Below are 23,732 nucleotides of genomic sequence, written 5' to 3'. Positions count from 1 at the left end.
GTCCCTCTCTTATGGCTTATTAAAAGCAGCGGCGATAACTTCATTGTGTGCTATTCTGCCGGGGTCTTAGCGTTAAGCACCTCCATGTATCCCTCCCTCTTGTTCTTCCAAAGCAGTAATGCACTGATTACTGCTGGCATCATTATAGCAGCATTATTAAGAGGATGGCGTGCATGTGTGTGTGTTTGTGTGTGTGTGTGTGTGTGTAGATGGTAGGAAGGCGAAGGGGGGGGGGACGCAATCCAAAAATCAATACAGGATACCTTTTGCAGCGGTAGTGAAAACGAGGGAGATGAGGGTGTGTGTGTGTGTGTGTGTGTGTGTGTGTGTGTAGGGAGGGAGGACGGGGAGGTATGGTGGGTTGGGGTTGGGGGAGGGATGGAGGGGTGATGTGTAGTAGCAGCTCCTTGCTCGCCTCAATGTTGCAGCCAGCCTGGTGTGGCAGATCGCTACAATCCTGGAGGGAGCCGGGTCGAGTGAGCTGCTGGGCGTCCCAATACATAGGCGATATAGATAGATAGATATATAAATACATTTAAACAAAAAAAAAATTGAATATAACGAGAAAGACACACAGGCGGATGGACGGACGTAATATAGGCAAGTGTTGCGATTAACCTTATTTTTTCTCTCTCTCTCTCTCTCGCTGTATTTATTTATTTATCGATTGATTTTAATTAGTGTGTGACACGCGGGAGGGAGGAGCGTCAGGATCAGGTGTGTGTGTGTGTGTGTGTGTGCGTGCGCAGTTTTGTTTGTTTGTTATCGCCTTTTTAACTAATAAAGCTTTTTTTTTTTCTTCCTCCCAATTAAAAAAAAAAAAGCTGCGCGTTAGCCCGCGCGCACATGAATGTGTTAGCATATAGCAGCGAAATAGTCATACCAAATAGCTCCAAACCAAATGAAATAAGACTTTTGTAAGTAAAAGGGGAAAATTGTTTTGTTATCGCTGTGCTTTATTTACGCGACTAACCGAAGCTAACTGACTGTTTTCATGCCTTTTTGGGCGCTTGAGTACAAAAAAGACGCGTGAACTTTCCCACCGAGTCGCGATCCTCCGTCCGTCTGTGTGCCTCCATTAAAGAAAGAACTCCATTCTATGCACATTGATGCAATAAAAGACACAAAAAAAAAAAAAAGAAAAAGTGCCGGGCTGCTTTCATGTGTACGCACCAAGCGAGCCGCCTCCACAAAGCCGAAGACACCCGCGAAGACTCCCCGGCGGACGCATCCCGCCGTCCCGCCGTCGCATTGTTATTATTTGCGCCCAAAGAAGAAGACGAAGAAGGAAGACCATGTTCGTCCCCCTGCCGGTGCCGTTCGTGTTTCAGAGAGCTGCCCCCGCAGACCTCAGCGCCTGGCGTCTCAAGTCCCCCCTGGCTCTGCGCTCCAACTCCGGTAAGACGCTCCTTTCTTTCCTCCCCTCTCTTTTTCCTGGCTCTCCGAGAAAAGCGGTCCTTCCCCTCTCAGCCGCTGCCCGCGCCTGAGCCTCAGCCTCCGTCTCTCCCCCGACTAGACTCTCCCGGCAAAGGCAGGGAATATTCATGCCAACTTATCGATCCTTCGCGGGGATCGATTCTTGGGGCCGCTGGAAGGAAGCAGCGCGAGGGGTGGGAGCTACAACAGTCTCTCTGTTTATTTGTTTTATTTTCTAACCGGCTTGTCGTTTGTTGCAGTTTGTGCGCTGCGTTTCATAGGAGGGGGGGGGAATAACAGGCAGCGTGGTGGCGGAGAAACACCTCCATCAGCCGGCATCATAGGTGTAACTGGTGTGCGTCGGCTCCATCCATGTGGCAGAGGATGGAGCTCTTAAAGGGCCAGGCCCACCTTCTTCTTCACAACCTCCATCCATCCATCCATCTTCTTCCGCTTATCCGAGGTCGGGTCGCGGGGGCAGCAGCCTAAGCAGGGAAGCCCAGACTTCCCTCTCCCCAGCCACTTCGTCCAGCTCCTCCCGGGGGATCCCGAGGCGTTCCCAGGCCAGCCGGGAGACATAGTCTTCCCAGCGTGTCCTGGGTCTTCCCCGTGGCCTCCTACCGGTCGGACGTGCCCGAAACACCTTCCTAGGGAGGCGTTCGGGTGGCATCCTGACCAGATGCCCGAACCACCTCATCTGGCTCCTCTCGATGTGGAGGAGCAGCGGCTTTACTTTGAGCTCCCCCCCGAATGACAGAGCTTCTCACCCTATCTCTAAGGGAGAGCCCCGCCACTCGGCGGAGGAAACTCATTTCGGCCGCTTGTACCCGAGATCTTGTCCTTTCGGTCATGACCCAAAGCTCATGACCATAGGTGAGGATGGGAACGTAGATCGACCGGTAAATCGAGAGCTTTGCCTTCCGGCTCAGCTCCTTCTTCACCACAACGGATCGATACAGCGTCCGCATTACTGAAGACGCCGCACCGATCCGCCTGTCGATCTCACGATCCACTCTTCCCCCACTCGTGAACAAGACTCCGAGGTACTTGAACTCCTCCACTTGGGGCAAGATCTCCTCCACAACCTCTCATTTCCCAATCACTTCAAGCATATTTGATTCCTGCACATCCTCAGGCTATGTTTACACTTAACCCCTTAAATCAGGGGTCTCAAATCAATCAATCAATCAATGTTTATTTATATAGCCCTAAATCACAAGTGTCTCAAAGGGCTGCACAAGCCACAACGACATCCTCGGTACAGAGCCCACATAAGGGCAAGGAAAAACTCACCCCAGTGGGACGTCGATGTGAATGACTATGAGAAACCTTGGAGAGGACCGCATACAGGCCCGGCCCTAACCAATCTGGCGCCCTAGGCAAGATTTTAGGTGGCGCCCCCCCCCCCACATCGGCAGTGAAGTGTATATACTCACAAGAACCCGAATAGCTTTGTCTTTGACCTTTTTTTTTTACTTACAACTATACCTAATATATAAAGGGGTGGAAAAGTGACGATTACCTGCAGGGCAAACATTAGCTAACCAGAAGGCAATAACAATGTAAACAAAAAACACCTGCTTAAAAGATCTAATACAAACATTTATATGCACGTACAACACTTAGAACTTTTAGCATATCAGTATGTGGAATTAAATGATGGAATGGATTAAGTAAAGAAGTTAAAAATTGTACTGATATGATCCAGTTTAAGAGGTTGTTCAAAATAATAGTCCTTACAGAGTACAAAGAAGAAGAATTATGAGAAATACTTTCAACCTTATTGAAAATAAGATATTCTTCATCTCAGTATGTTAATAATGACTGAATTAATTAATTAATTACATATTACAAAACTGTTGTATACTAATTCATAGATGTTATTTTATTATATAAAAAGGTCAGTAAATGATTCTATATATTTGTAAACGCTTTGAAGTGGGAAAGGGGTAGGATTAAATAAGCTTTGCTTCTTCCTACTCCTTTTCGGGCATGATGTAAAATGAAATGATATGAAATTGTGTGATGTATTATGATGTAAGTGTGTTCATGTTCCAAATAAACTAAAGAAAGAAAGAAATGTCCCTGAGGATTGTAAGGTGGGAGTACTGTAATTACCTAACGTTACATTATTATTTTCCATAACAATTTAGCCCCCTCCACAATATTAACCCGACGTTAAAACAGAACTAGCTATTTATTGATTAGCAATTGCCGAATCATGTAACATTAGCTTAATGCTAACAAGCCAGGTTACTATCACATTCTGTAACAGACAAATAATTTCATGTAGGCTAACGTTACCTACCTGCTACCTCTGTCTTTTCTCGTTTCTCCTCCTCTTCTTTTCTCTTTTTTCTTCCCTGGGCACCTGACAGTTTTGGCATCTTGTGTTGATTTTTTGATGTGGTGACGTCCAAAAAGAGTCATGATACGGGAAGGGAGGGGGCGCACCGTGCGGGGGGAGGAGGGGGGGGCGTAATGTTGTAACAAATAATATTTCTATTAAATAGGCTTTACTTTGCATTTTAATTAACGTGGGATTATTTTTTGTATTTAGAAATAATAGTACCAACTTTTTTTTTCTTTTTTTTTTTTCTCCAACATTTGTGGCACTGGCGTGGCGCCCCCTGATGGACGGCGCCCTTAGCATTTGCCTATACGGCCTATGCCACGGGCCGGCCCTGACCGCATATATGGGTAACCCCCCCCCCCTCTAGGGGAGACCGAAAGCAATGGATGTCGAGTGGGTCTGACATAATATTGTGAGAGTCCAGTCCATAGTGGATCCAACATAATAGTAAGAGTCCAGTCCATAGTGGGGCCAGCAGGACACCATCCCGAGCGGAGACTGGTCAGCAGCGCAGAGATGTTCCCAGCCCGGGTCCCGACTCTGGACAGCCAGCACTTCATCCATGGCCACCGGACCTGTGCCCCCCCCCCCCCCCCCCCACAAGGAAAAGGGGAGCAGAGGAGAGAAGAAAAGAAACGGCAGATCAACTGGTCTAACAGGGGGGCTATTTAAAGGCTAGAGTATACAAATGAGTTTTAAGATGGGACGTAAATGCTTCTACTGAGGTAGCATCTCTAATTGTTACCGGGAGGGCATTCCATAGTACTGGAGCCCCAATAGAAAACGCTCTATAGCCCGCAGACTTTTTTTGGGCTCTGGGAATCACTAATAAGCCGGAGTTCTTTGAACGCAGATGACATATGGTACAATGCAATCGACAAGATAGGACGGAGCTAGACCGTGTAGTATTTTATACGTAAGTAGTAAAACCTTAAAGTCACATCTTAGGTGCACAGGAAGCCATTGCAGGTGAGCCAGTATAGGCGTAATATGATCAAACTTTCTTTCTTCTCAAACATGCGGCCCACGGGCCAATTGCGGCCCGCAAGACGTTATTTTGCAGCCCGCACCTTAATATGAAAATTGAATGTTAGTGCGGCCAGCAAGTTTTATATGAATGGTGCTTGACAGCGTCATACTTGTAAACCCTCACGATTTTTCCGGGAGACTCACGAATTTCAGTGCCCCTCCCGGAAATCTCCAGGGGCAACCATTCTCCCGAATTTCTGCCGATTTTCACCCAGACAACAATATTAAGGGCGTGCCGTGATGGCAATGCCTTTAGCATACCTGCCAACTACTCCGGTTTTCCCGTAATTAGTACGGTTTTCATCAACCTATTCCGGGTTACGGTTGCAGTGATAAAAAATACGGTTTTTCATTAATTACATTTTTTTTATTTTTTTTAAGTTTTATTCACGAAATCGCGTAACAACAATGACAATCGACACTGCTTCCCGTAACTTCCTATCGAGCCATTCCGAATGCCATGCGCTCCTATTTTGGTTGTTTGGCTCCTGTTTGGTTGGTATTTTCCTGTAGCAGTTTCATGTCTTCCTTTGAGCACTATTCCCCGCACCTGCTTTGTTTTAGCAATCAAGACTATTTCAGTTGTGCGGACGCTATCCTTCTTTGTGTGGAAATTGTTGATACTTTGTGTACGCCGTCTGCTCCTCACGCTGTAAGTCTTTGCTGTTGTCCAGCATTCTGTTTTTGTTTACTTTGTAGCCAGTTCAGTTTTAGTTTCGGTTTCCATAGCCATTCCTAAGCTTTAATGCCTTTTTTAGGGGCACTCGCCTTTTGTTTATTTTTGGTTTAAGCATTAGCTACAACGTTTACAAAGCAATTAGCTACCTGCTGCCACCTACTGATATGGAAGAGTATTACAGCACCGACACTCAACAACGGCACTTTATTTGCAGATTATAATTACTGGTTTGCATAAAATATTTTTAACCCAAATAGGTGAAATTACATAATCTCCCACAGCACACCAAACTGTATCTCACGGCACACCTGTGGTTGAAAAACACTGGTGTAACTGGTGTGCGTCGGCTCAATCCATGTGGGAAAGGATGGAGCTCTTAAAGGGCCAGGCCCACCTTCTTCTTCACCACCACCTCTCATTTCCAAATCACTTCAAGCATATTTGATTCCTGCACATCCTCAGTCAGCGGGTGCACGTCCTCAGCCAGCGGGTGCACGGCGCGTGACAGTGATGAGATAGGTGCGAGAGAATGGCGTTTGGGGGAGAGGAGAGAGGACAAGAGTGTGGGGGGATGGAGCCAAGCAGAAAGGAGGCAAAGAACCGAGGAGGAGGAGGAGGAGTTTTGGCGCTGAAAAATTGCAAATGTCAGAAGGAGATAAAAAAAAAAATGTGGGAAGCAGGAGAGGGTGAAAGTAAGAGCAGATGACAAGGTGAAAAACGAGGAGGGGGATGGAAAACCCAGTTTGAGCAGTAGAGGTGAGAGTAAAAAATGGCGGCTGAGCCCATTATGTTGGCCCGACTCGGGGCCGGCATCCGAATAAGCAGGCCGGGATGTGCGAGATGACGGGATAACGGTGATTCACCGTGCTGACGCCACGCCGCTGTCAGTCCGACTGTAGTCACTAAGTTGAACACTTGCACGTACAAACCATGTAAGAAAGCGATTACATACCTGCCAACTACTCCGGTTTTCCCGTAATTAGTACGGTTTTCATCAACCTATTCCGGGTTACGGTTGCAGTGATAAAAAAATATGGTTTTTCATTAATTAAAAAAAATATTTTTTAAAAAGTTTTATTCACGAAATCGCGTAACAACAATGACAATCGACACTGCTTCCCGTAACTTCCTATCGAGCCATTGCGAATGCCATGCGCGAGGCTATTTATAGCACCGCTGCCAAGCACGAGGCACCTGTTGCCATTGTTTCCAAACGAGCGAACGATCATGGAATCAGCCGGAGAAAAATCGCAAACGAGTCTTAAACCGAAAAGAAAACTGCAGTCATTCCGTGAAGAATATTCAAAAGCCTATCCGGGAATAATTATCCGTTCCAAAAAGGGTGAAAACTACGCGAATTGCACCTTGTGCAGACAAGATTTTTCGATCGGACACGGAGGAATGAGCCATGTAAAAGACCACGTTGGGACAAAAAAACACAAGTCTAATGCCGTTGCTAGCGATACAAGTGGAAAACTTTCAACGTTTTTCGGATTTTAGCCACTAAAAGGTAATGACACCAATGTTATCTATTGAAATTGTTTAGTACTGTTATACTGTTAAAAGTGTTTATACTATTTATGCTTTCAAGTCCAAGTTGAAGAAATCTTGTTAAATGTTGACAGCATAACTACCAAAATACAGAAGTATGTCCTTAATATTTTTGCAGTGCTATTTCTGTTGAAAAGTTAAAATGATTACATTAGAGATGTGATGTGCCACTTTTCAAGTGTCTGATGGCTTAAATTAATTTTCATGAATTTTTCATATTTTGAATTCTTTTGAAAGGCTTACAAAAAAACTACATTTGAATTGTAATTCCATGCTATTGACAGGACTATTAATTTTAATGAAGTTAGCTTACCATGTTTACAGTATGATAATTGTGATAGAAATGTGAATTTTAGGCACAGAATATTTTTTACAATTGAACAAGGCAGTAGATTATACAAGCTTGGACAGAAAGTTAATAATGACACCAATTTTTTTTTTAATTGGAATTGTTTAGTACTGTTTTACCATTTGTTTACTGTAAAAAGTGTTTATACTGTTTATACTTTCAATTAACAAATTGAAGTCTTGTGAAAGGTTGACAGGATAACTGGCATTAACTGTCAAAATAATTTCAAACTATTGAAGTTAGCTTACAGAATAAACATGTCAATCAACCCATATGATTTTTGCTGTAATATTTTTGTTTTGAAAAGTCACTGTGACTGATAGAAAAGTGATAGTTTTAGCAACATTTTAACCTGTCTGAATGTTAATAATCATTTTGCGTCGGGGGCGAACCTGAACCCCCCACCAGGACTTTGTCCTGGACCTACCGGGGTCTGCGGCCCCTGGACCCTGGCTACTAGGTTTTTCTGATTTCAAAAGTTGGCAGGTATGCTCTCTTATCATACAGATAATCTTTTAACAAGCATTTTTGCAATAGGTTTTTAAAAACAGCAGTGCTTCTGTCATAGAAGAATTTTGACTCGCATCTTTGCAAGACAAGCGTTTTTGCAGTAGGTGCTTTGTCATTTGGAGGATCTGGGACTAACATTTTTGCAGTAAATCCCTAAAAACAACAGAGGCAGAGTGCTCTGGTCATTATAGAGGATCTTTGACGTTTTGTTTAATTAGGTCTTAATAAAAACACAGAGCACTTCTGTCCCACTGAGAAACTGCAAACTTACAGGAAAACTTTACTTTTGCCACAATTGTCAGTTAGAACTGTCCTCTTCCTCGTCCACCTCAGGGCTTTTGGCTCGCGCTCTCACTCATGGTTTCTTTTTGTGTCGGGGTCAGAGGTCACCCAGAGAGCGCTTGACTCAGACCCACCTGACCCTTCCCTGCCCCACTCACTCCGCCCCCTGGTGTTGTTGCCCTCTTTCATGTTCAAACAATCCTGGAGCACTCTGCCTCGGTCAGCGTCTCGGGCGCGCTACCATGAAGGAGATGGACCATCATATGACATAAAATCACGCGCGTTAGGCTGTTTTCCACTTGGACGAATCCAGGTTTTGTTGTATTTTTAATGGCATTGTGTCTGTCGTTGCCATTGTATGTGTGTGTGTGTGTGTGTGTGAGTGTAGTCAAGTGGTTTGTGGAGCCATCAGCATTAACTGCTGTATGAAAGTTTAATAGGACACGCAGGAGAAACAGCAGGTTTCGCACCCCAGTGCGGGACTTGATATGATACGATGGGACACACACACACACACACACACCTACCTTAGATCAGTTCATTTCAGCTATGCACCTTCTGTCACACGTCATTAACCGCTATCTTCCAGCTCACCTTATTTTGCTGTATACTAACACTGTAGACAGAGGATCAATTAGCCATTAAGTTCCAAATCACACATGCCATTCTCTATTTCATCCATCCATCCATCCATCTTCTTCCGCTTATCCGAGGTCGGGTCGCGGGGGCAGCAGCCTAAGCAGGGAAGCCCAGACTTCCCTCTCCCCAGCCACTTCATCCAGCTCCTACCGGGGGACCCCGAGGCGTTCCCAGGCCAGCCGGGAGACATAGTCTTCCCAACGTGTCCTGGGTCTTCCCCGCGGCCTCCTACCGGTCGGACGTGCCCTAAACGCCTCCCTAGGGAGGCGTTCGGGTGGCATCCTGACCAGATGCCCGAACCACCTCATCTGGCTCCATCTCTATGTGGAGGAGCAGCGGCTTTACTTTGAGCTCCTCCCGGATGGCAGAGCTTCTCACCCTATCTCTAAGGGAGAGCCCCGCTCCCCGGCGGAGGAAACTCATTTCGGCCGCTTGTACCCGTGATCTTGTCCTTTCGGTCATAACCCAAAGCTCATGACCATAGGTGAGGATGGGAACGTAGATCGACCGGTAAATTGAGAGCTTTGCCTTCCGGCTCAGCTCCTTCTTCACCACAACGGACCGATATAGCGTCCGCATTACTGAAGACGCCGCACCGATCCGCCTGTCGATCTCACGATTCACTCTTCCCTCACTCGTGAACAAGACTCCGAGGTACTTGAACTCCTCCACTTGGGGCAAGATCTCCTCCCCAACCCGGAGATGGCACTCCACCCTTTTCCGGGCGAGAACCATGGACTCGGACTTGGAGGTGCTGATTCTCATCCCAGTCGCTTCACACTCAGCTGCGAACCGATCCAGCGAGAGCTGAAGATCCTGGCCAGATGAAGCCATCAGGACCACATCATCTGCAAAAAGCAGAGACCTAATCCTGCAGCCACCAAACCAGATCCCCTCGACGCCTTGACTGCGCCTAGAAATTCTGTCCATAAAAGTTATGAACAGAATCGGTGACAAAGGGCAGCCTTGGCGGAGTCCAACCCTCACTGGAAACGTGTCCGACTTACTGCCGGCAATGCGGACCAAGCTCTGGCACTGATCATACAGGGAGCGGACTGCCACAATCAGACAGTCCGATACCCCATACTCTCTGAGCACTCCCCACAGGACTTCCCGAGGGACACGGTCGAATGCCTTCTCCAAGTCCACAAAACACATGTAGACTGGTTGGGCAAACTCCCATGCACCCTCAAGGACCCTGCCGAGAGTATAGAGCTGGTCCACAGTTCCACGACCAGGACGAAAACCACACTGTTCCTCCTGAATCCGAGGTTCGACTATCCGGCGTAGCCTCCTCTCCAGTACACCTGAATAGACCTTACCGGGAAGGCTGAGGAGTGTGATCCCACGATAGTTAGAACACACCCTCCGGTTCCCCTTCTTAAAGAGAGGAACCACCACCCCGGTCTGCCAATCCAGTGGTACCGCCCCCGATGTCCACGCGATGCTGCAGAGTCTTGTCAACCAAGACAGCCCCACAGCATCCAGAGCCTTAAGGAACTCCGGGCGGATCTCATCTACCCCCGGAGCCTTGCCACCGAGGAGCTTTTTAACTACCTCAGCAACCTCAGTCCCAGAAATAGGAGAGCCCACCACAGACTCCCCAGGCACTGCTTCCTCATAGGAAGACGTGTTGGTGGGATTGAGGAGGTCTTCATGGCGTGATTCTCTATTTCCATGGCACATATCCATTTATACCTGATGCGCTTGTGTGCGTGTGTGTGTAGGGATGGCACGCGTGCAAACGAGCGTGCATGCAGGCATGGTTCGGCCCGTTGCGAGGAGAGCGTGCAAGTCGCAGTGTTAACATGATTGCAAATGACAAAATGTCAACCTGGGTTTGTTAGCGACATAATGGGGAATCAATAGACGCGAGAAAGATGTCAATACTACATGCTTTATTGCATTAAGCTACCTCTCTCCGTCTTCATAGCCTTCCCTCTCTCTCTCTAACTCTCTCTCTGTCACAATATCATTCTCTTCCTCCTCTCCCGGCGCTCGTATAGAATTAGATTGCAGAATATGAGTTATCAGTTATCAGTATAATACCAGTTCGAAGGCAGCAGACTGATGGGGGAATGCTTCAGTGGCTAATAAGCTTTTGGTTCTGCTCTTTGCGTAAATTGGGATTGTATGGATGGTCCACCCTGCACCGTTTGACACTGTGATTTGGACTGATGTAGAGGTCTGCTTAAAGTACCAGTAGAGTAGAAACTTAATCGTGTTTTGTTGTCCATTAAACCATATCCAATTGTATTTACAATCCGCAAAGTATGTGAAAATACCGGCAAAACATCACAAAATGCCACAAATTCAGTCAGCCATTTTGAATATTCCGCTTCGAATACCTTCGGCTATTTCCGGAGATTGACGTCACTGGAGTACAGAGGTGGGTAGTAGCGCGCTACATTTACTCCGTTACATCTACTTGAGTAACTTTTTTGATAAATTGTACTTCTAAGAGTAGTTTTAATGCAACATACTTTTACTTTTACTTGAGTATATTCATAGAGAAGAAACGCTACTTTTACTCCGCTACTTTTACTCCGCTACTTTTACTCCGCTACTTTTATCTACATTCAGCTCGCTACTCGCTACTAATTTTTATCGATCTGTTAATGCACGCTTTGTTTGTTTTGGTCTGTCAGACAGACCTTCATAGTGCCTGCGTTTCAACAAAAACAGTCACTGGTGACGTTCACTCCGTTCCACCAATCAGATGCAGTCACTGGTGACATTGGACCAATCAAACAGAGCCAGTGGTCACATGACCCGACCTAAACATGTTGAAAAACTTATTGGGGTGTTACCATTTAGTGGTCAATTGTACGAAATATGTACTGTACTGTGCAATCTACTAATAAAAGTTTCAATCAATCAATCAAAAGTGTGAAGGAAAAAATATAATTTTTTATTTCAACCGTACATCCCGTCAAAAGCCTAAAGACTGACTGCACAGTTCCTGTCTTCACAATAAAAGTGCCGCTCCATCGCGCCTGCGCTTTCAAAATAAGAGTCTCCGAAAGCCAGCGCAAACAAGCTAGCAAGCTCCGGAGTTTGCCGCCAATGTATTTCTTGTAAAGTGTATAAAAACGAATATGGAAGCTGGACAAATAAGATGCCAAAAACCAACCACTTTCATGTGGTATTAGACAGAAAGGAGGAACTTTTTTCTCCTCCATTTGAAAACGTGGATGTTATCAGCACAACTGTCTGATTACAATCAATGCAAGTCATCAGAATCAGGTAATACACCAACTTATATTCTTGTCTTCATGAAAGAAAGGAATCTATATGTGTTAAACATGCATGTATATTCATTAAAACACCTTTAACATGTAAACAAAAACGGCAAAATAAATAAATATAAATTATATACTGTATATATCAATGTATGTATGTATATATATATATATATATATGTGTATATATATATATATGTATGTATGTATGTATATATGTGTGTGTGTGTGTATATATATATGTATGTATGTGTATATATATGTATGTATGTATGTGTATATATATATATATATATATATATATATATATATATATATATATATATATATATATATATATAGATGATATGTGTGTGTACGTTACTCAGCAGTTACTCAGTACTTGAGTAGTTTTTTCACAACATACTTTTTACTTTTACTCAAGTAAATATTTGGGTGACTACTCCTTACTTTTACTTGAGTAATAAATCTCTAAAGTAAGAGTACTCTTACTTGAGTACAATTTCTGGCTACTCTACCCACCTCTGCTGGAATATCACTTCTGCACTTTGACCATAGTATCAGATCAGTCATACTGGAAATACGCTACATTTAGAAAGACATGCAGAAATAGATGTGCTGTCTATCATTCACTGTATAAGTCATCGACACTTTATTTTTTATGCATTCTAAGTCGTAAATGAATAAATAAATAAAAAATAAAAAAAGTCAGCTAACAATGGAGTCTATAGGGGCTCTCTATTTCACCCACAAAACTCTCTAAATAACCATTCAAAACTTGCACACGATATTCTTATTTACATCTCGTGACCTGAATATTAACCAAATATTAGTAATGTTATTGTAAGCACTAAAGCAGACAGAGTATTTTTAGCACTGAAATCCGAGAGCTAACTATAATTTATGCTGCACTGTACTCAAGGAGAGACTTTAATTTAGTTATAAAATGAAACTGAAGATGGCAATAATGCAACATAAATGGATGCAAACTGCTGTGCAATTGTAAAGAAGAAGCTTATGCAGCGCAGCAGCATTTAGCCGGCGATGTCTTGTTTGCTGCAGCTCTGCTCACGCATCATTGCGTCTCAGCTCATCAAAGTTATTCTGAATTATAAAGTATGCCTCTCCTCTGGATAAAAGGAGGATTTATCCATTAATCTAGATGTTGTTTATTTGTGATATTCAGTTTATACCCGTGGAGGGAGACCAACACACAACAGAAGACAGTGTGAGACTCAGCAGCAACTTTATTAACCCTTTGTCGTGTGGATTTATATTCATTCTTCATCTGAACGAGAAGATGTGGACATCCTATCAGTTGTCATCACAGTGTGAGCAGACATTGTAGAGTAAGCGATCGTTTTATTATGTTTGTAGTTTGTATTTTTTTTGTTTAGCACTTAGCAATACTGTTCCATGATGCTTAGTGTTTCACTAAAGATGGATCTGTTTAGCATAGTTTATAAAACTTGTAGTGCATCCTCCTTATAATCAGGATTAAAAATATAAGGTTCTGAACCATCATTTCCCCCAAAGTAATTGTTGTTGTCTCTCAAAGTCTGCATGATTTGCATTGTTGTTGGGGATGAAGGAATCTCAGATTCCTACCTCTATGTCACGGATCACGTGACTGGTTAGCTCATTAGCTCTCAAAATGGCTCGGGAATCTCTGTGAGATTGATACTATTTTGATCATATTGATTTTCTCGCAAACTTTGGAAGTCTTTCAGTGTCATGCATCAGATTTATACGATAAAAGCTTCAATATAGAGGCATACCTGCCAACAACTCCGGTTTTCCCGTAATTAGTACGGTTTTCATCAACCTATTCCGGGTTACGGTTGCAGTGATAAAAAATACGGTTTTTCATTAATTAATTTATTTTTTTAAGTTTTATTCACGAAATCACGTAACAACAATCACAATCGACACTGCTTCCCGTAACTTCCTATCGAGCCATTCCGAATGCCATGCGGGAGGCTATTTATAGCACCGCTGCCAAGCACGAGGCACCTGTTGCCCATTGTTTCCAAACGAGCGAACGATCATGGAATCAGCCGGAGAAAAATCGCAAACGAGTCTTAAACCGAAAAGAAAACTGCAGTCATTCCGTGAAGAATATTCAAAAGCCTATCCGGGAATAATTATCCGTTCCAAAAAGGGTGAAAACTACGCGAATTGCACCTTGTGCAGACAAGATTTTTCGATCGGACACGGAGGAATTAGCGATGTAAAAGACCACGTTGGGACAAAAAAACACATGTCTAATGCCGTTGCTAAATTTGGATTTTAGCCACAAAAAGGTAATGACACCAATGTTATCTATTGGAATTGTTTAGTACTGTTATACTGTTAAAAGTGTTTATACTATTTATGCTTTCAAGTCCAAGTTGAAGAAATCTTGTTAAATGTTGACAGCATAACTACCAAAATACAGAAGTATGTCCTTAATATTTTTGCAGTGCTATTTCTGTTGAAAAGTTCAAATGATTACATTAGAGATGTGATGTGCCACTTTTCAAGTGTCTGATGGCTTAAATTAATTTTCATTAATTTTTCATATTTTGAATTCTTTTGAAAGGCTTACAAAAAAACTACATTTGAATTGTAATTCCATGCTATTGACAGGACTATTCATTTTAATGAAGTTAGCTTACCATGTTTACAGTATGATAATTGTGATAGAAATGTGAATTTTAGGCACAGAATATTTTTTACAATTGAACAAGGCAGTAGATTATACAAGCTTGGACAGAAAGTTAATAATGACACCAATTTTTTTTTTAATGGAATTGTTTAGTACTGTTTTACCATTTGTTTACTGTAAAAAGTGTTTATACTTTCAATTAACAAATTGAAGTCTTGTGAAAGGTTGACAGGATAACTGGCATTAACTGTCAAAATAATTTCAAACTATTGAAGTTAGCTTACAGAATAAACATGTCAATCAACCCATATGATTTTTGCTGTAATATTTTTGTTCTGAAAAGTCACTGTGACTGATAGAAAAGTGATGGTTTTAGCAACATTTTAACCTGTCTGAATGCTAATAATCATTTTGCGTCGGGGGGGCGAAGCCTGAACCCCCCACCAGGACTTTGTCCTGGACCTACCGGGGCCTGCGGCCCCTGGACCCTGGCTACTAGGTTTTTCTGATTTCAAAAGTTGGCAGGTATGTTATATGTCATAAACAAATTTTATGATTCAAAAGGTACATTTTACCACACAGTAGCTTAGTTACAAAGGATGGAAAGGATAAGGTTGGAAAGGATCATGCACAAAAAGAGGGCGAAAACAAAAGGTATAAAGTAGACTAGTTATGTAGACTACAAGAAAGTGCTTTAAATGTTGAAAAAAAATCATATAATGACCCCTTTAACGCGCCTTAAAATCCTGTTGCTGAAAGAGCTATTCAGGGCCTCAAGTGGCGTACATGGGGTGAGAGGGCGAGGCCATTTTGCCCTCGATTCCTTAGTAATGCTTTGCAATGCATTCAGCACATGTATTGATGCATATTTATGTGTTCAAGCTTTCTCTGACTTCCTCTCTGCTCCTAATCTCACATCAGGCTTGCATGCAGCAGGGTTTTGTATTCCTCCAAATATCAGTATCCCAATCAATACCACAGGGTATTTTAAAATTCCCTTTAATCCTAACGGCGCTTACTTTTTCCAGGTGCGCTACGGCTTTAATGTACGCGTTTGGAGGGGAATGTGCGCACTGTTACGTGCGCGTGTGGACGGAGACTAATGTAGTATTAATGCTGATGAGGTCCCAGAGCTTATTGGCAGTAGCGAGCGCTATTGAGTTTCTCCAAGGGAACAGGACACACTTCAACCGCTGGCATATTGATGGCTATTACCAAACAATGACCTTTACGCAAAAAACACTTGCAGCACACATAGAAAGGCATACTGTAGTGTTTCCCTCTGTGGTTGAATTTGAACGCACACCCGCAATAATGTTGGTTAAGCCACGTCCAGTGAAATGCAGCCCAGCATTAGTCCTAATCAGAGGCTGTGTGAGCAGGCCACTTAATCAGACCTATCACCTGGAGAGCCGTAAATGGACTCTGTGTGGTGTGTATGTGTGTAGGTGTGGGTGTGTGTAGGCAGTTAATCAACACATCAGCAGGAATCAACACATTCAAAGCACCTGACTCCATTCTGGGCTATTGATTTATGCCTTTTTTCTTTCTGTCGTCGTCTCTCGCCTTCGCTCACATCCAGTTGACGTATGGTGTGGAGGGAGAACTGGAGCATACTTGACCTCTACATGGGGGACATCCTGTTGTACCGTGTGTGTGTGTGTGTGTGTGTGTGTGTGTGTGTGTGTGTGTGTGTGTGTGTGTGTGTGTGTGTGTGTGTTGGTCAGCGGTGGCCTGGCTTGATCGCGGCCTGGAGTGGGCTTCGCCACACGCTACCAATCACAGGTTGGGGTTGGGGGGGCGGGGGGAAACAGGTTGTGAGCCCCTGCTGGTTATTGAACACTTGCGTAGTTGATTTTGGTGCTTATTACCGGCACCGCAGGAGTTTTGTGTTTGTTTGTTAGCATGGTTATGAGAAAAATCTCATAAGCTTGACAAACACACTGTGTCCAATATTTTCAAAAAGATAAAAGAAGTCATATTTTTGGTTCATTTAATAGTTAAAAACAAATTTACATTATTGCAATCAGTTGATAAAACATTGTCCTTTACAATTATAAAAGCTTTTTACAAAAATCTACTACTCTGCTTGCCTGTCAGCAGACTGGGGTCGATCCTGCTGAAATCCTATGTATTGAATGAATAAAGAATTAAATATCGTTTTTGAATCGAGAATCGCGTTGAATCGAAAAAAATCGATTTTGAATCGAATCGTGACCCCAAGAATCGATATTGAATCGAATCGTGGGACACCCAAAGATTCGCATCCCTAGTGAATAATGTATCTTAGTTGTTTAGGCAGTAATGTGTTTTTGACAAAAGCTTAGATTAGGGAATTACGTTTCGTAAAGAGGAAAGACATTAAGGTCTCTTGTTTACATGTTAGTATTTAAGCTGGCTAGCAAGCTAACGCTAGTTGGTGTCCATAATTTGATCAACGTGTGGTAGAGATGCGCGGATAGGCAATTATTTCATCCGCAACCGCATCAGAAAGTCGTCAACCATCCGCCATCCACCCGATCTAACATTTAATTAAAACCGCATTTCGCCCGCACCCGCCCGTTGTTATATATCTAATATAGACGATGCAAGGCATTAGTGAGGTTATAAAGATTTTGCCTGTTAAAGAAAGGACACTGATCCAATGCAGCACAGACATTCAATGCGTGCCACGCTGTCACGGCCCAGACGCACACCAGTGCGCAATCATATGGGAGCCGCGCTGAGCGCACCTCCAAGCACGTGGAGGTGCGATGTCCCTCGCGCCCGAGGCTTCAGCGCGCACCGCGGCTGCCATCCTACTCGTCGCGGCCTAGCCCTCGCGGCTCTCGCTGCCGGCGACGGCCGGGTATGGGCCCGACGCTCCAGCGCCATCCATTTTCAGGGCTATATTGATTCGGCAGGTGGGTTGTTACACACTCCTTAGCGGGTTCCGACTTCCATGGCCACCGTCCTGCTGTCTATATCAACCAGGGTGAGCCCCACCCCTTTCGTGAGCGCACTGCGCGCGGAGTGACCCCTGTTACGCGCCCCCGGCAACAGGGGTGGCGGGCAGGTAAGCTGCGCGGGCGGAGCGCGCGGAGTGACCCCTGTTACGAGCCCCCGGCCACAGGGGTGGCGGGCAGGTAAGCTGCTTACCTGCTGCGCGTGACGCCGGCCGCGGCGAAGGCGGACGAGGCGGGGTGTTGGTGCGGTGGGCGCGGTGGTGACCCTGGATGTGCGTCGGGCCCTTCTCGCGGATCACCTCAGCTACGGCTCCCGGTGGGGACCTCTCGGGGGAAGGGGCCTCGGTCCCGGACCCCGGCGAGGCGTCCCTTTTCCGCTCCGTAAAAGTGTCCATCTCTTTTTTTCTTCTTCTTCTGTTGTGGCATATGCAGCAGGTGCCTGCTCGTTTTTCGTATGTGGGTAACAATATTTAACTATGTATATATATTTCCGAAGTGGTTTAACTGCCACCCGCCTGAATCTATTTAAAATCTTTTTTTTTTTATTTCAACCGCCCGAACCGACCCGCGGATAAAATCTAATTTTTTTTTTATTTCAACCGCCCGATCCGCGGATAATCCGCGGACTCCGCGGTTGTGTCCGCAAACCGCGCATCTCTAACGTGTGGATATCAACCAAGGTTATTCGATCATTTTAACTTAATACGCCAATACCAACTGTTGGGAGTTTTACAGCAGTTATCATGACTACCGTTTATTTGTAGTACAAACGCCCGCTGAAACCGATGCAAAAGAGTGACGGCTCTTGTAACCCGTAATAACGCATACACATGGCAATTATCGAGGCTGGCAAACTTACCGACTTCATTTTAATTTATCGTCTGGTTATTTAACTGATCGAATATCGGCCCAGGACTTTCTCAATGGTTATTTTTGTGACAGTCAAATTCTTGGAAGATAGCGGCATGGCTCGGATGGTGGGCCAGCAACTTGAAGGTTCCAGGTTGAATCCCCGTTTTCGCCATCCTATTCACTTCCAATGTGTCGTTGGGCAACACGCTCTACCCACCTGCTCCCAGTGCCACCCACACTGGTGTGAATGTAGCTTAAAGATGTAGATAATGGAGTTCACTATGTAAAGTGCTTTGATAAAAGCACTATATAAATACTCTTCACTACTACCACTTGCAAGATTAGAATGTAACGTCATCAACAAACTGACTGGTATGTTAACGCCTCCAAAAATGTTATACAGTTAGCTAATGTTGGTCTTTTCTGACATTATGCCACAAATGTAAACCAAAACAAGTTCAAACCATCATCAGGCGAGAGGTCATTAAATCGTGCTTTTTTTCGTGTTATGCTAAATCAGAAGGACACTAGTAATGATGAAGAGGAAAACAGTTCTAATTAAAGCTGCAAGCAGCGTTGGTCGGGCCCGCGTATTTGGCAGGTGCTAGTCCTAAGTGTCCCAATACTTTTGTCCAGTTTTAGTCCCAAGTGTCCCAATACTTTTGGCAAGTTGTAGTCCTAAGTGTCCCAATACTTTTGTCAAGTTGTAGTCCCAAGTGTCCCAATACTTTTGTCCAGTTTTCGGCCTAAGTGTCCCAATACTTTTGTCCAGTGGTAGTTATAAGTGTCCCAATACTTTTGTCTACTTTTAGTCCGAAGTGTCCCAATACTTTTGTCTAGTGTACCTACCTTGTCTGCATTGTGTGGGCACGCTGGTGCTTCCTGCTTTTAAGCAGCCATCTTGAGAAAACAGCAGCGCAGCAGCATCAGCGCAGCAGCATCAGCGCAGCGGTTCTTTGAAGGCTCATAAAATCAAAACCGGAGCAGTTAGAAAAATTATTTCGATAACTTTTATTTGGAAGGGTTCAATCTCTCTCCTGTGTTAGTTTGAAGCTGAAACGACAAACGCGCTCAGAGGAGATAATGTTTGAAGAGAAGTGACCGGTTTATAAAAAAAATTTGTTTTGAAGGGGAAATTGCAAACTTCCTGTTGATTTTTGCTGAGGGTTGTCAATCTATGAAATGTAGGTCTAAGTGAGACCTACATAGAGGTTTTTGTTTCATGTCTCTCCGACCTTCCCAGTGGGAGTTACAGACAGTTTTGTCATTTTTTTCTTCCAAGGAGCAGTTTTTTTTGCGTTTTATTAAAAAATTGCAGTAGAGCGCAATTTTAAGATTTGGGGTGAGGTTTTTTTTTTAGATCGCAATGTTTGCCAGTCCTGATGTGTGCGTTCAGTTTGGTGAGTTTTGAAGCGTGTTAAGGGGGTCAAATTACAGCTCAAAAAGGCAAAAGTGACTGTTTTTAGTAAATTTTTGTCTTGAAGGGGGAATTGCCAACTTCCTGTTGATTTTTGCCCGAGGAAATTAATTAATGAAAAGTAGGTCTAAGTAAGACCTACATAGAGTTTTTTGTTTCATGTCTCTACAACATTCGTACTGGGAGTTATAAGCAGTTTTCTTTCTAGGGGGCGCTAGAGCGCAATTTTGAGTTTTGAGGTTTGGTTTGTTTATAAAAAGTTTTGCCGTATATTACTGATGTGTGTGTAAAATTTGGTGAGTTTTGAAGTATGTTAAGGGGGTCAAATTACAGCGCAAAGTTGCGGAAGAATAATAATAATAAAATCTTACAAATTCAATATGTCCTTATGTCCCATTGCATAAGGACTCCCTTTGGGAGTCCTTATGCAATGGGCCATGCGGGCCCTAATAATCAATCATAAGACCAATGCTCACAGATGCTAAACTACATAGGATGTAGCTAAAAGCACAATTAATATTGACTAGCTTTCTCATTTTGCTAAGTGTCTTAAAGGATGAGTAACTTATTGTATTTCATTCATTTAGAACAGATAGGAATATTGAAATGTTCAGCTTGTTTAGTTTAAAACATTTTATGATGGCAGCAAAACAAATTGACTCACTTTACTGTATGGGAAAATTTTAAATAAAACATCAGAGACCAGATTGTGTTTGGAGTATCTAAAGTTTTTGCATACAGTAGGAGAATAAGAACCAGAAAAACAACTATCTAGTAATAACAGTACTTAAGTAACTAGCATGTAGCTAAAAGTGTAATGGAAAAAAAGGACCAGAGAAGCAGTTCTCATTGAATTTTCTTCAAGAGGTGAGTAGTTTTACTTTATTTTAGTTGAATTATACGATGGTCAGCTCTGCTTATGTTAAAGCTGCTGTATGTCACGGTTAGGTGGATGCTTTTTGTGACCTGCCCTTTTAGCGCACACCTTCAGCTTACTCACACACACGGAGAAAAAGAACCACGCAAGGGAACACCGGGGGTGTTTGGAGTGATTTCTGGTCTTTGTCACCTGGTTAAAGTCTGCATGGCGGCCCTCACATCCATTATTTAGTTATTTCGTACTTGAAGATCAAAGTTTAACTTCTAATTGTGACAAATATAGTTTACATTTATTTATGAAATCGGTTCTGTTAAAACACAAATGGTGGTGTTTTTGTCATGTTTTGTTTTGAAAAATTTTACTTTGAGCAAGTTCGTACAGCCTGTTCGATGCACTGTAGATAGCATGTCGCAAAAGTATAGTGGCTAATAGGGATGTCCCGATCCGATATTTGGATCGGATCGGCTGCCGATATTTGCCAAAAATGGCGTATCGGCAAGGCATGGGAAAATGCCGATCCAGATCCAGTTTAAAAAAAAAACCCCAGTCCGTGTTTTCCAACGCACCTATTTAAATAATACATTCCACTTTTCTGCTGCTCCGTACATTCCGTTCCGCATTTTCCAGCACACCTTCAACACATCCACAATTCTCACGCAGTTGCTTTTAGCTGCTGGCATTACACGACAGGCTCTTCTCACTCTTTCCTGTGTCTCCCTCTCACAGACAGCGAGCGCACCTTCTTACACACGTCACATACTGTCACGTCATACGTCACATACGTATACGTCCTCTCCCAGCAGAGAGCGAGGTAGCGGCATGGCTAACGTTAGCTGTGATGCTAGCGCAGCTGCTAAGGTGCGCGCCTGCTCAAGCGTCCTCTGCGCACGGCAAATCTATGCCACGCACAAAATCAAATAAAAAAATAAGCGCATAACAATTTTCGACATACGGACACGACAGAGACAACAGTTTTCGTCATCATTGTTCAAATATTGTGACGTCTGTCGAGACGCTTATCTCCATTCGGTGCCACACGTCCAGACTCCACACCATCAAAATAGTATATATCTGTATCATGAATCAATTTAAGTGGACCCCGTCTTAAACAAGTGTAAAAACTTATTGGGGTGTTACCATTTAGTGGTCAATTGTACGGAATATGCACTTCACTGTGCAACCTACTAATAAAAGTCTCAATCAATCAATCAAAACACATAGAATCATCATACTGCTGTGATTATATGCATCAAGTGTTCATTCAAGGCTAAGGCAAAATATCGAGATATATATTGTGTATCGCAATATGGCCTTAAAATATCGCAATATTAAAAAAAGGCCATATCGCCCAGCCCTAGTTCAATGATGCCATTTCTGTTTGTCATGTATAATTTTGTCTATTTTGTGTTTATCCTTCAATAAACAGGTCAGTTTCTTGTTACCAACCATTGTGTATTATTCAAACTCCCCTAATTCAGCTGGCTAGTTGTTATCAAGAGTACTAAAACCCTTTTCAACATGATTCTGACAACTAAGTAGGCTAAATAACTTTAAACTTTAATACATGCTCGGATAGGCCAGTATCGGTCAGTATCGGTATCGGTCAGTATCGGTATCGGATCGGATATGCAAAAACAATATCGGTATCGGATCGGAAGTGCAAAAACCTGGATCGGGACATCCCTAGTGGCTAACGACTAGTAGGGTTGCACGTTTTTGAGAAATAACCTAATTGCGATTTTTCTCTCCAAAATTGCGATTCGTCCTGCAATTTTTCTCTCCAAAATTGCGATTCGTCCTGCGATTTTTATATTTTACACACAAAAATGCATAAAACTGGGAAAATAACAAGTAAAGGAAGACATGTTACTTTTAGACTGTCAATCAACATGTTCTTGTCTCAAGCTGCCACACATTTGAAAAATGCTTAGTGCAGACACTCAGAGCTTTTGTCTACATCATGCTCTTGAACTGAAGAAATAAACGATAAAAACTATACAGTGTTTATAATATAATTATAGTATATATTATTAATGTAAGAAACCATTTAAAAAGATATAAACTTTTATTTGTCATTACTGTACAATTGTTTGCCATTGTACTGTAATTGGAAGGTAAATAACGTTGTCATCCTAAATAAATAAACAAACAAAATGTAACCTAAATAGATATTGAACATCTTATAGTGCATTTTTTCCCAGTTGGAAAAATGAGGTCAGACGTTGTCGCTTAGTTTGTTGCTATTCTGTGATCACTGCATTTTCGCTTGTTTGTCCGTGTTGATGGGCTCATATTGCCCGTCCAAACTGAAGCTGAAATATTCCCATAACAGGACATTTGGCTTTGTAATAAATGTTTCTCCTACATTGTGTTACGTTGCCCACTTCTCACTGGCGAGTACTGTGTGTTCGTCTCCGCCGAGACAAAGATTGTGAATAACTGAAAAGAGGGGTCTGTTACGAACTGGTCAAGGGGGTGACCCCGGGATGCAGAGACGGGAGGCAAGTTTGAATAACAAAAAATGAATACATTTAATAAGTCCAAAAAGTGTAACAAAAAGCGATGGGACAAAAATGCACACCATGAATACTAACTAAAACAGGTTCCTCAGTGGTCGACAGGGGAAAAAAACAGGGAGCACTCAGCACAGCATAATGTCCTTGCTGCCTCAAGGAGGCTGGGAAACAAACACAACAAAGTTAGAAATAACAGGACTAAGGAAAAATAACGTACCAGGACTGACGAGGCGAAGTAGGCGCATGCACGTGGGAGGTGCAGGATAAAATAACCGGCAAGACCCAGCTGTGGGTGACGAGCTTAAATACTCCTCTGAAGAAATAGGTTGCAGGTGTGCCTTAGTGTCCGCCCCTCGCTGGAGACTAATGAGCTGAGGAAACACATCACAATAAAAGAGAAGGCAGGGAAATAAAAACACAACAGG

The 23,732-nt window shown here is 43.3% G+C and overlaps 1 protein-coding gene across 1 annotated transcript in view; it reads left to right on the top strand.

Annotated features, from left to right (window-relative positions):
* The first annotated feature begins 379 nt into the window (after positions 1 to 379).
* Positions 380 to 23,732, top strand: part of pou2f2b (POU class 2 homeobox 2b) — a 169,103-nt gene continuing 145,750 nt past the window's right edge. The window contains exon 1 of the mRNA XM_061947519.1: positions 380 to 1,398. Coding sequence (XP_061803503.1) covers positions 1,296 to 1,398 — 103 coding nt within the window. The 5' untranslated portion in view covers positions 380 to 1,295. The remainder of the gene's footprint in view (positions 1,399 to 23,732) is intronic.

This window comes from Nerophis lumbriciformis, linkage group LG04, assembly GCF_033978685.3.
Source record: "Nerophis lumbriciformis linkage group LG04, RoL_Nlum_v2.1, whole genome shotgun sequence".
Classification (NCBI taxonomy): Eukaryota; Metazoa; Chordata; class Actinopteri; order Syngnathiformes; family Syngnathidae; genus Nerophis; species Nerophis lumbriciformis.
This window is presented reverse-complemented; position numbering and strand designations above follow the sequence as displayed.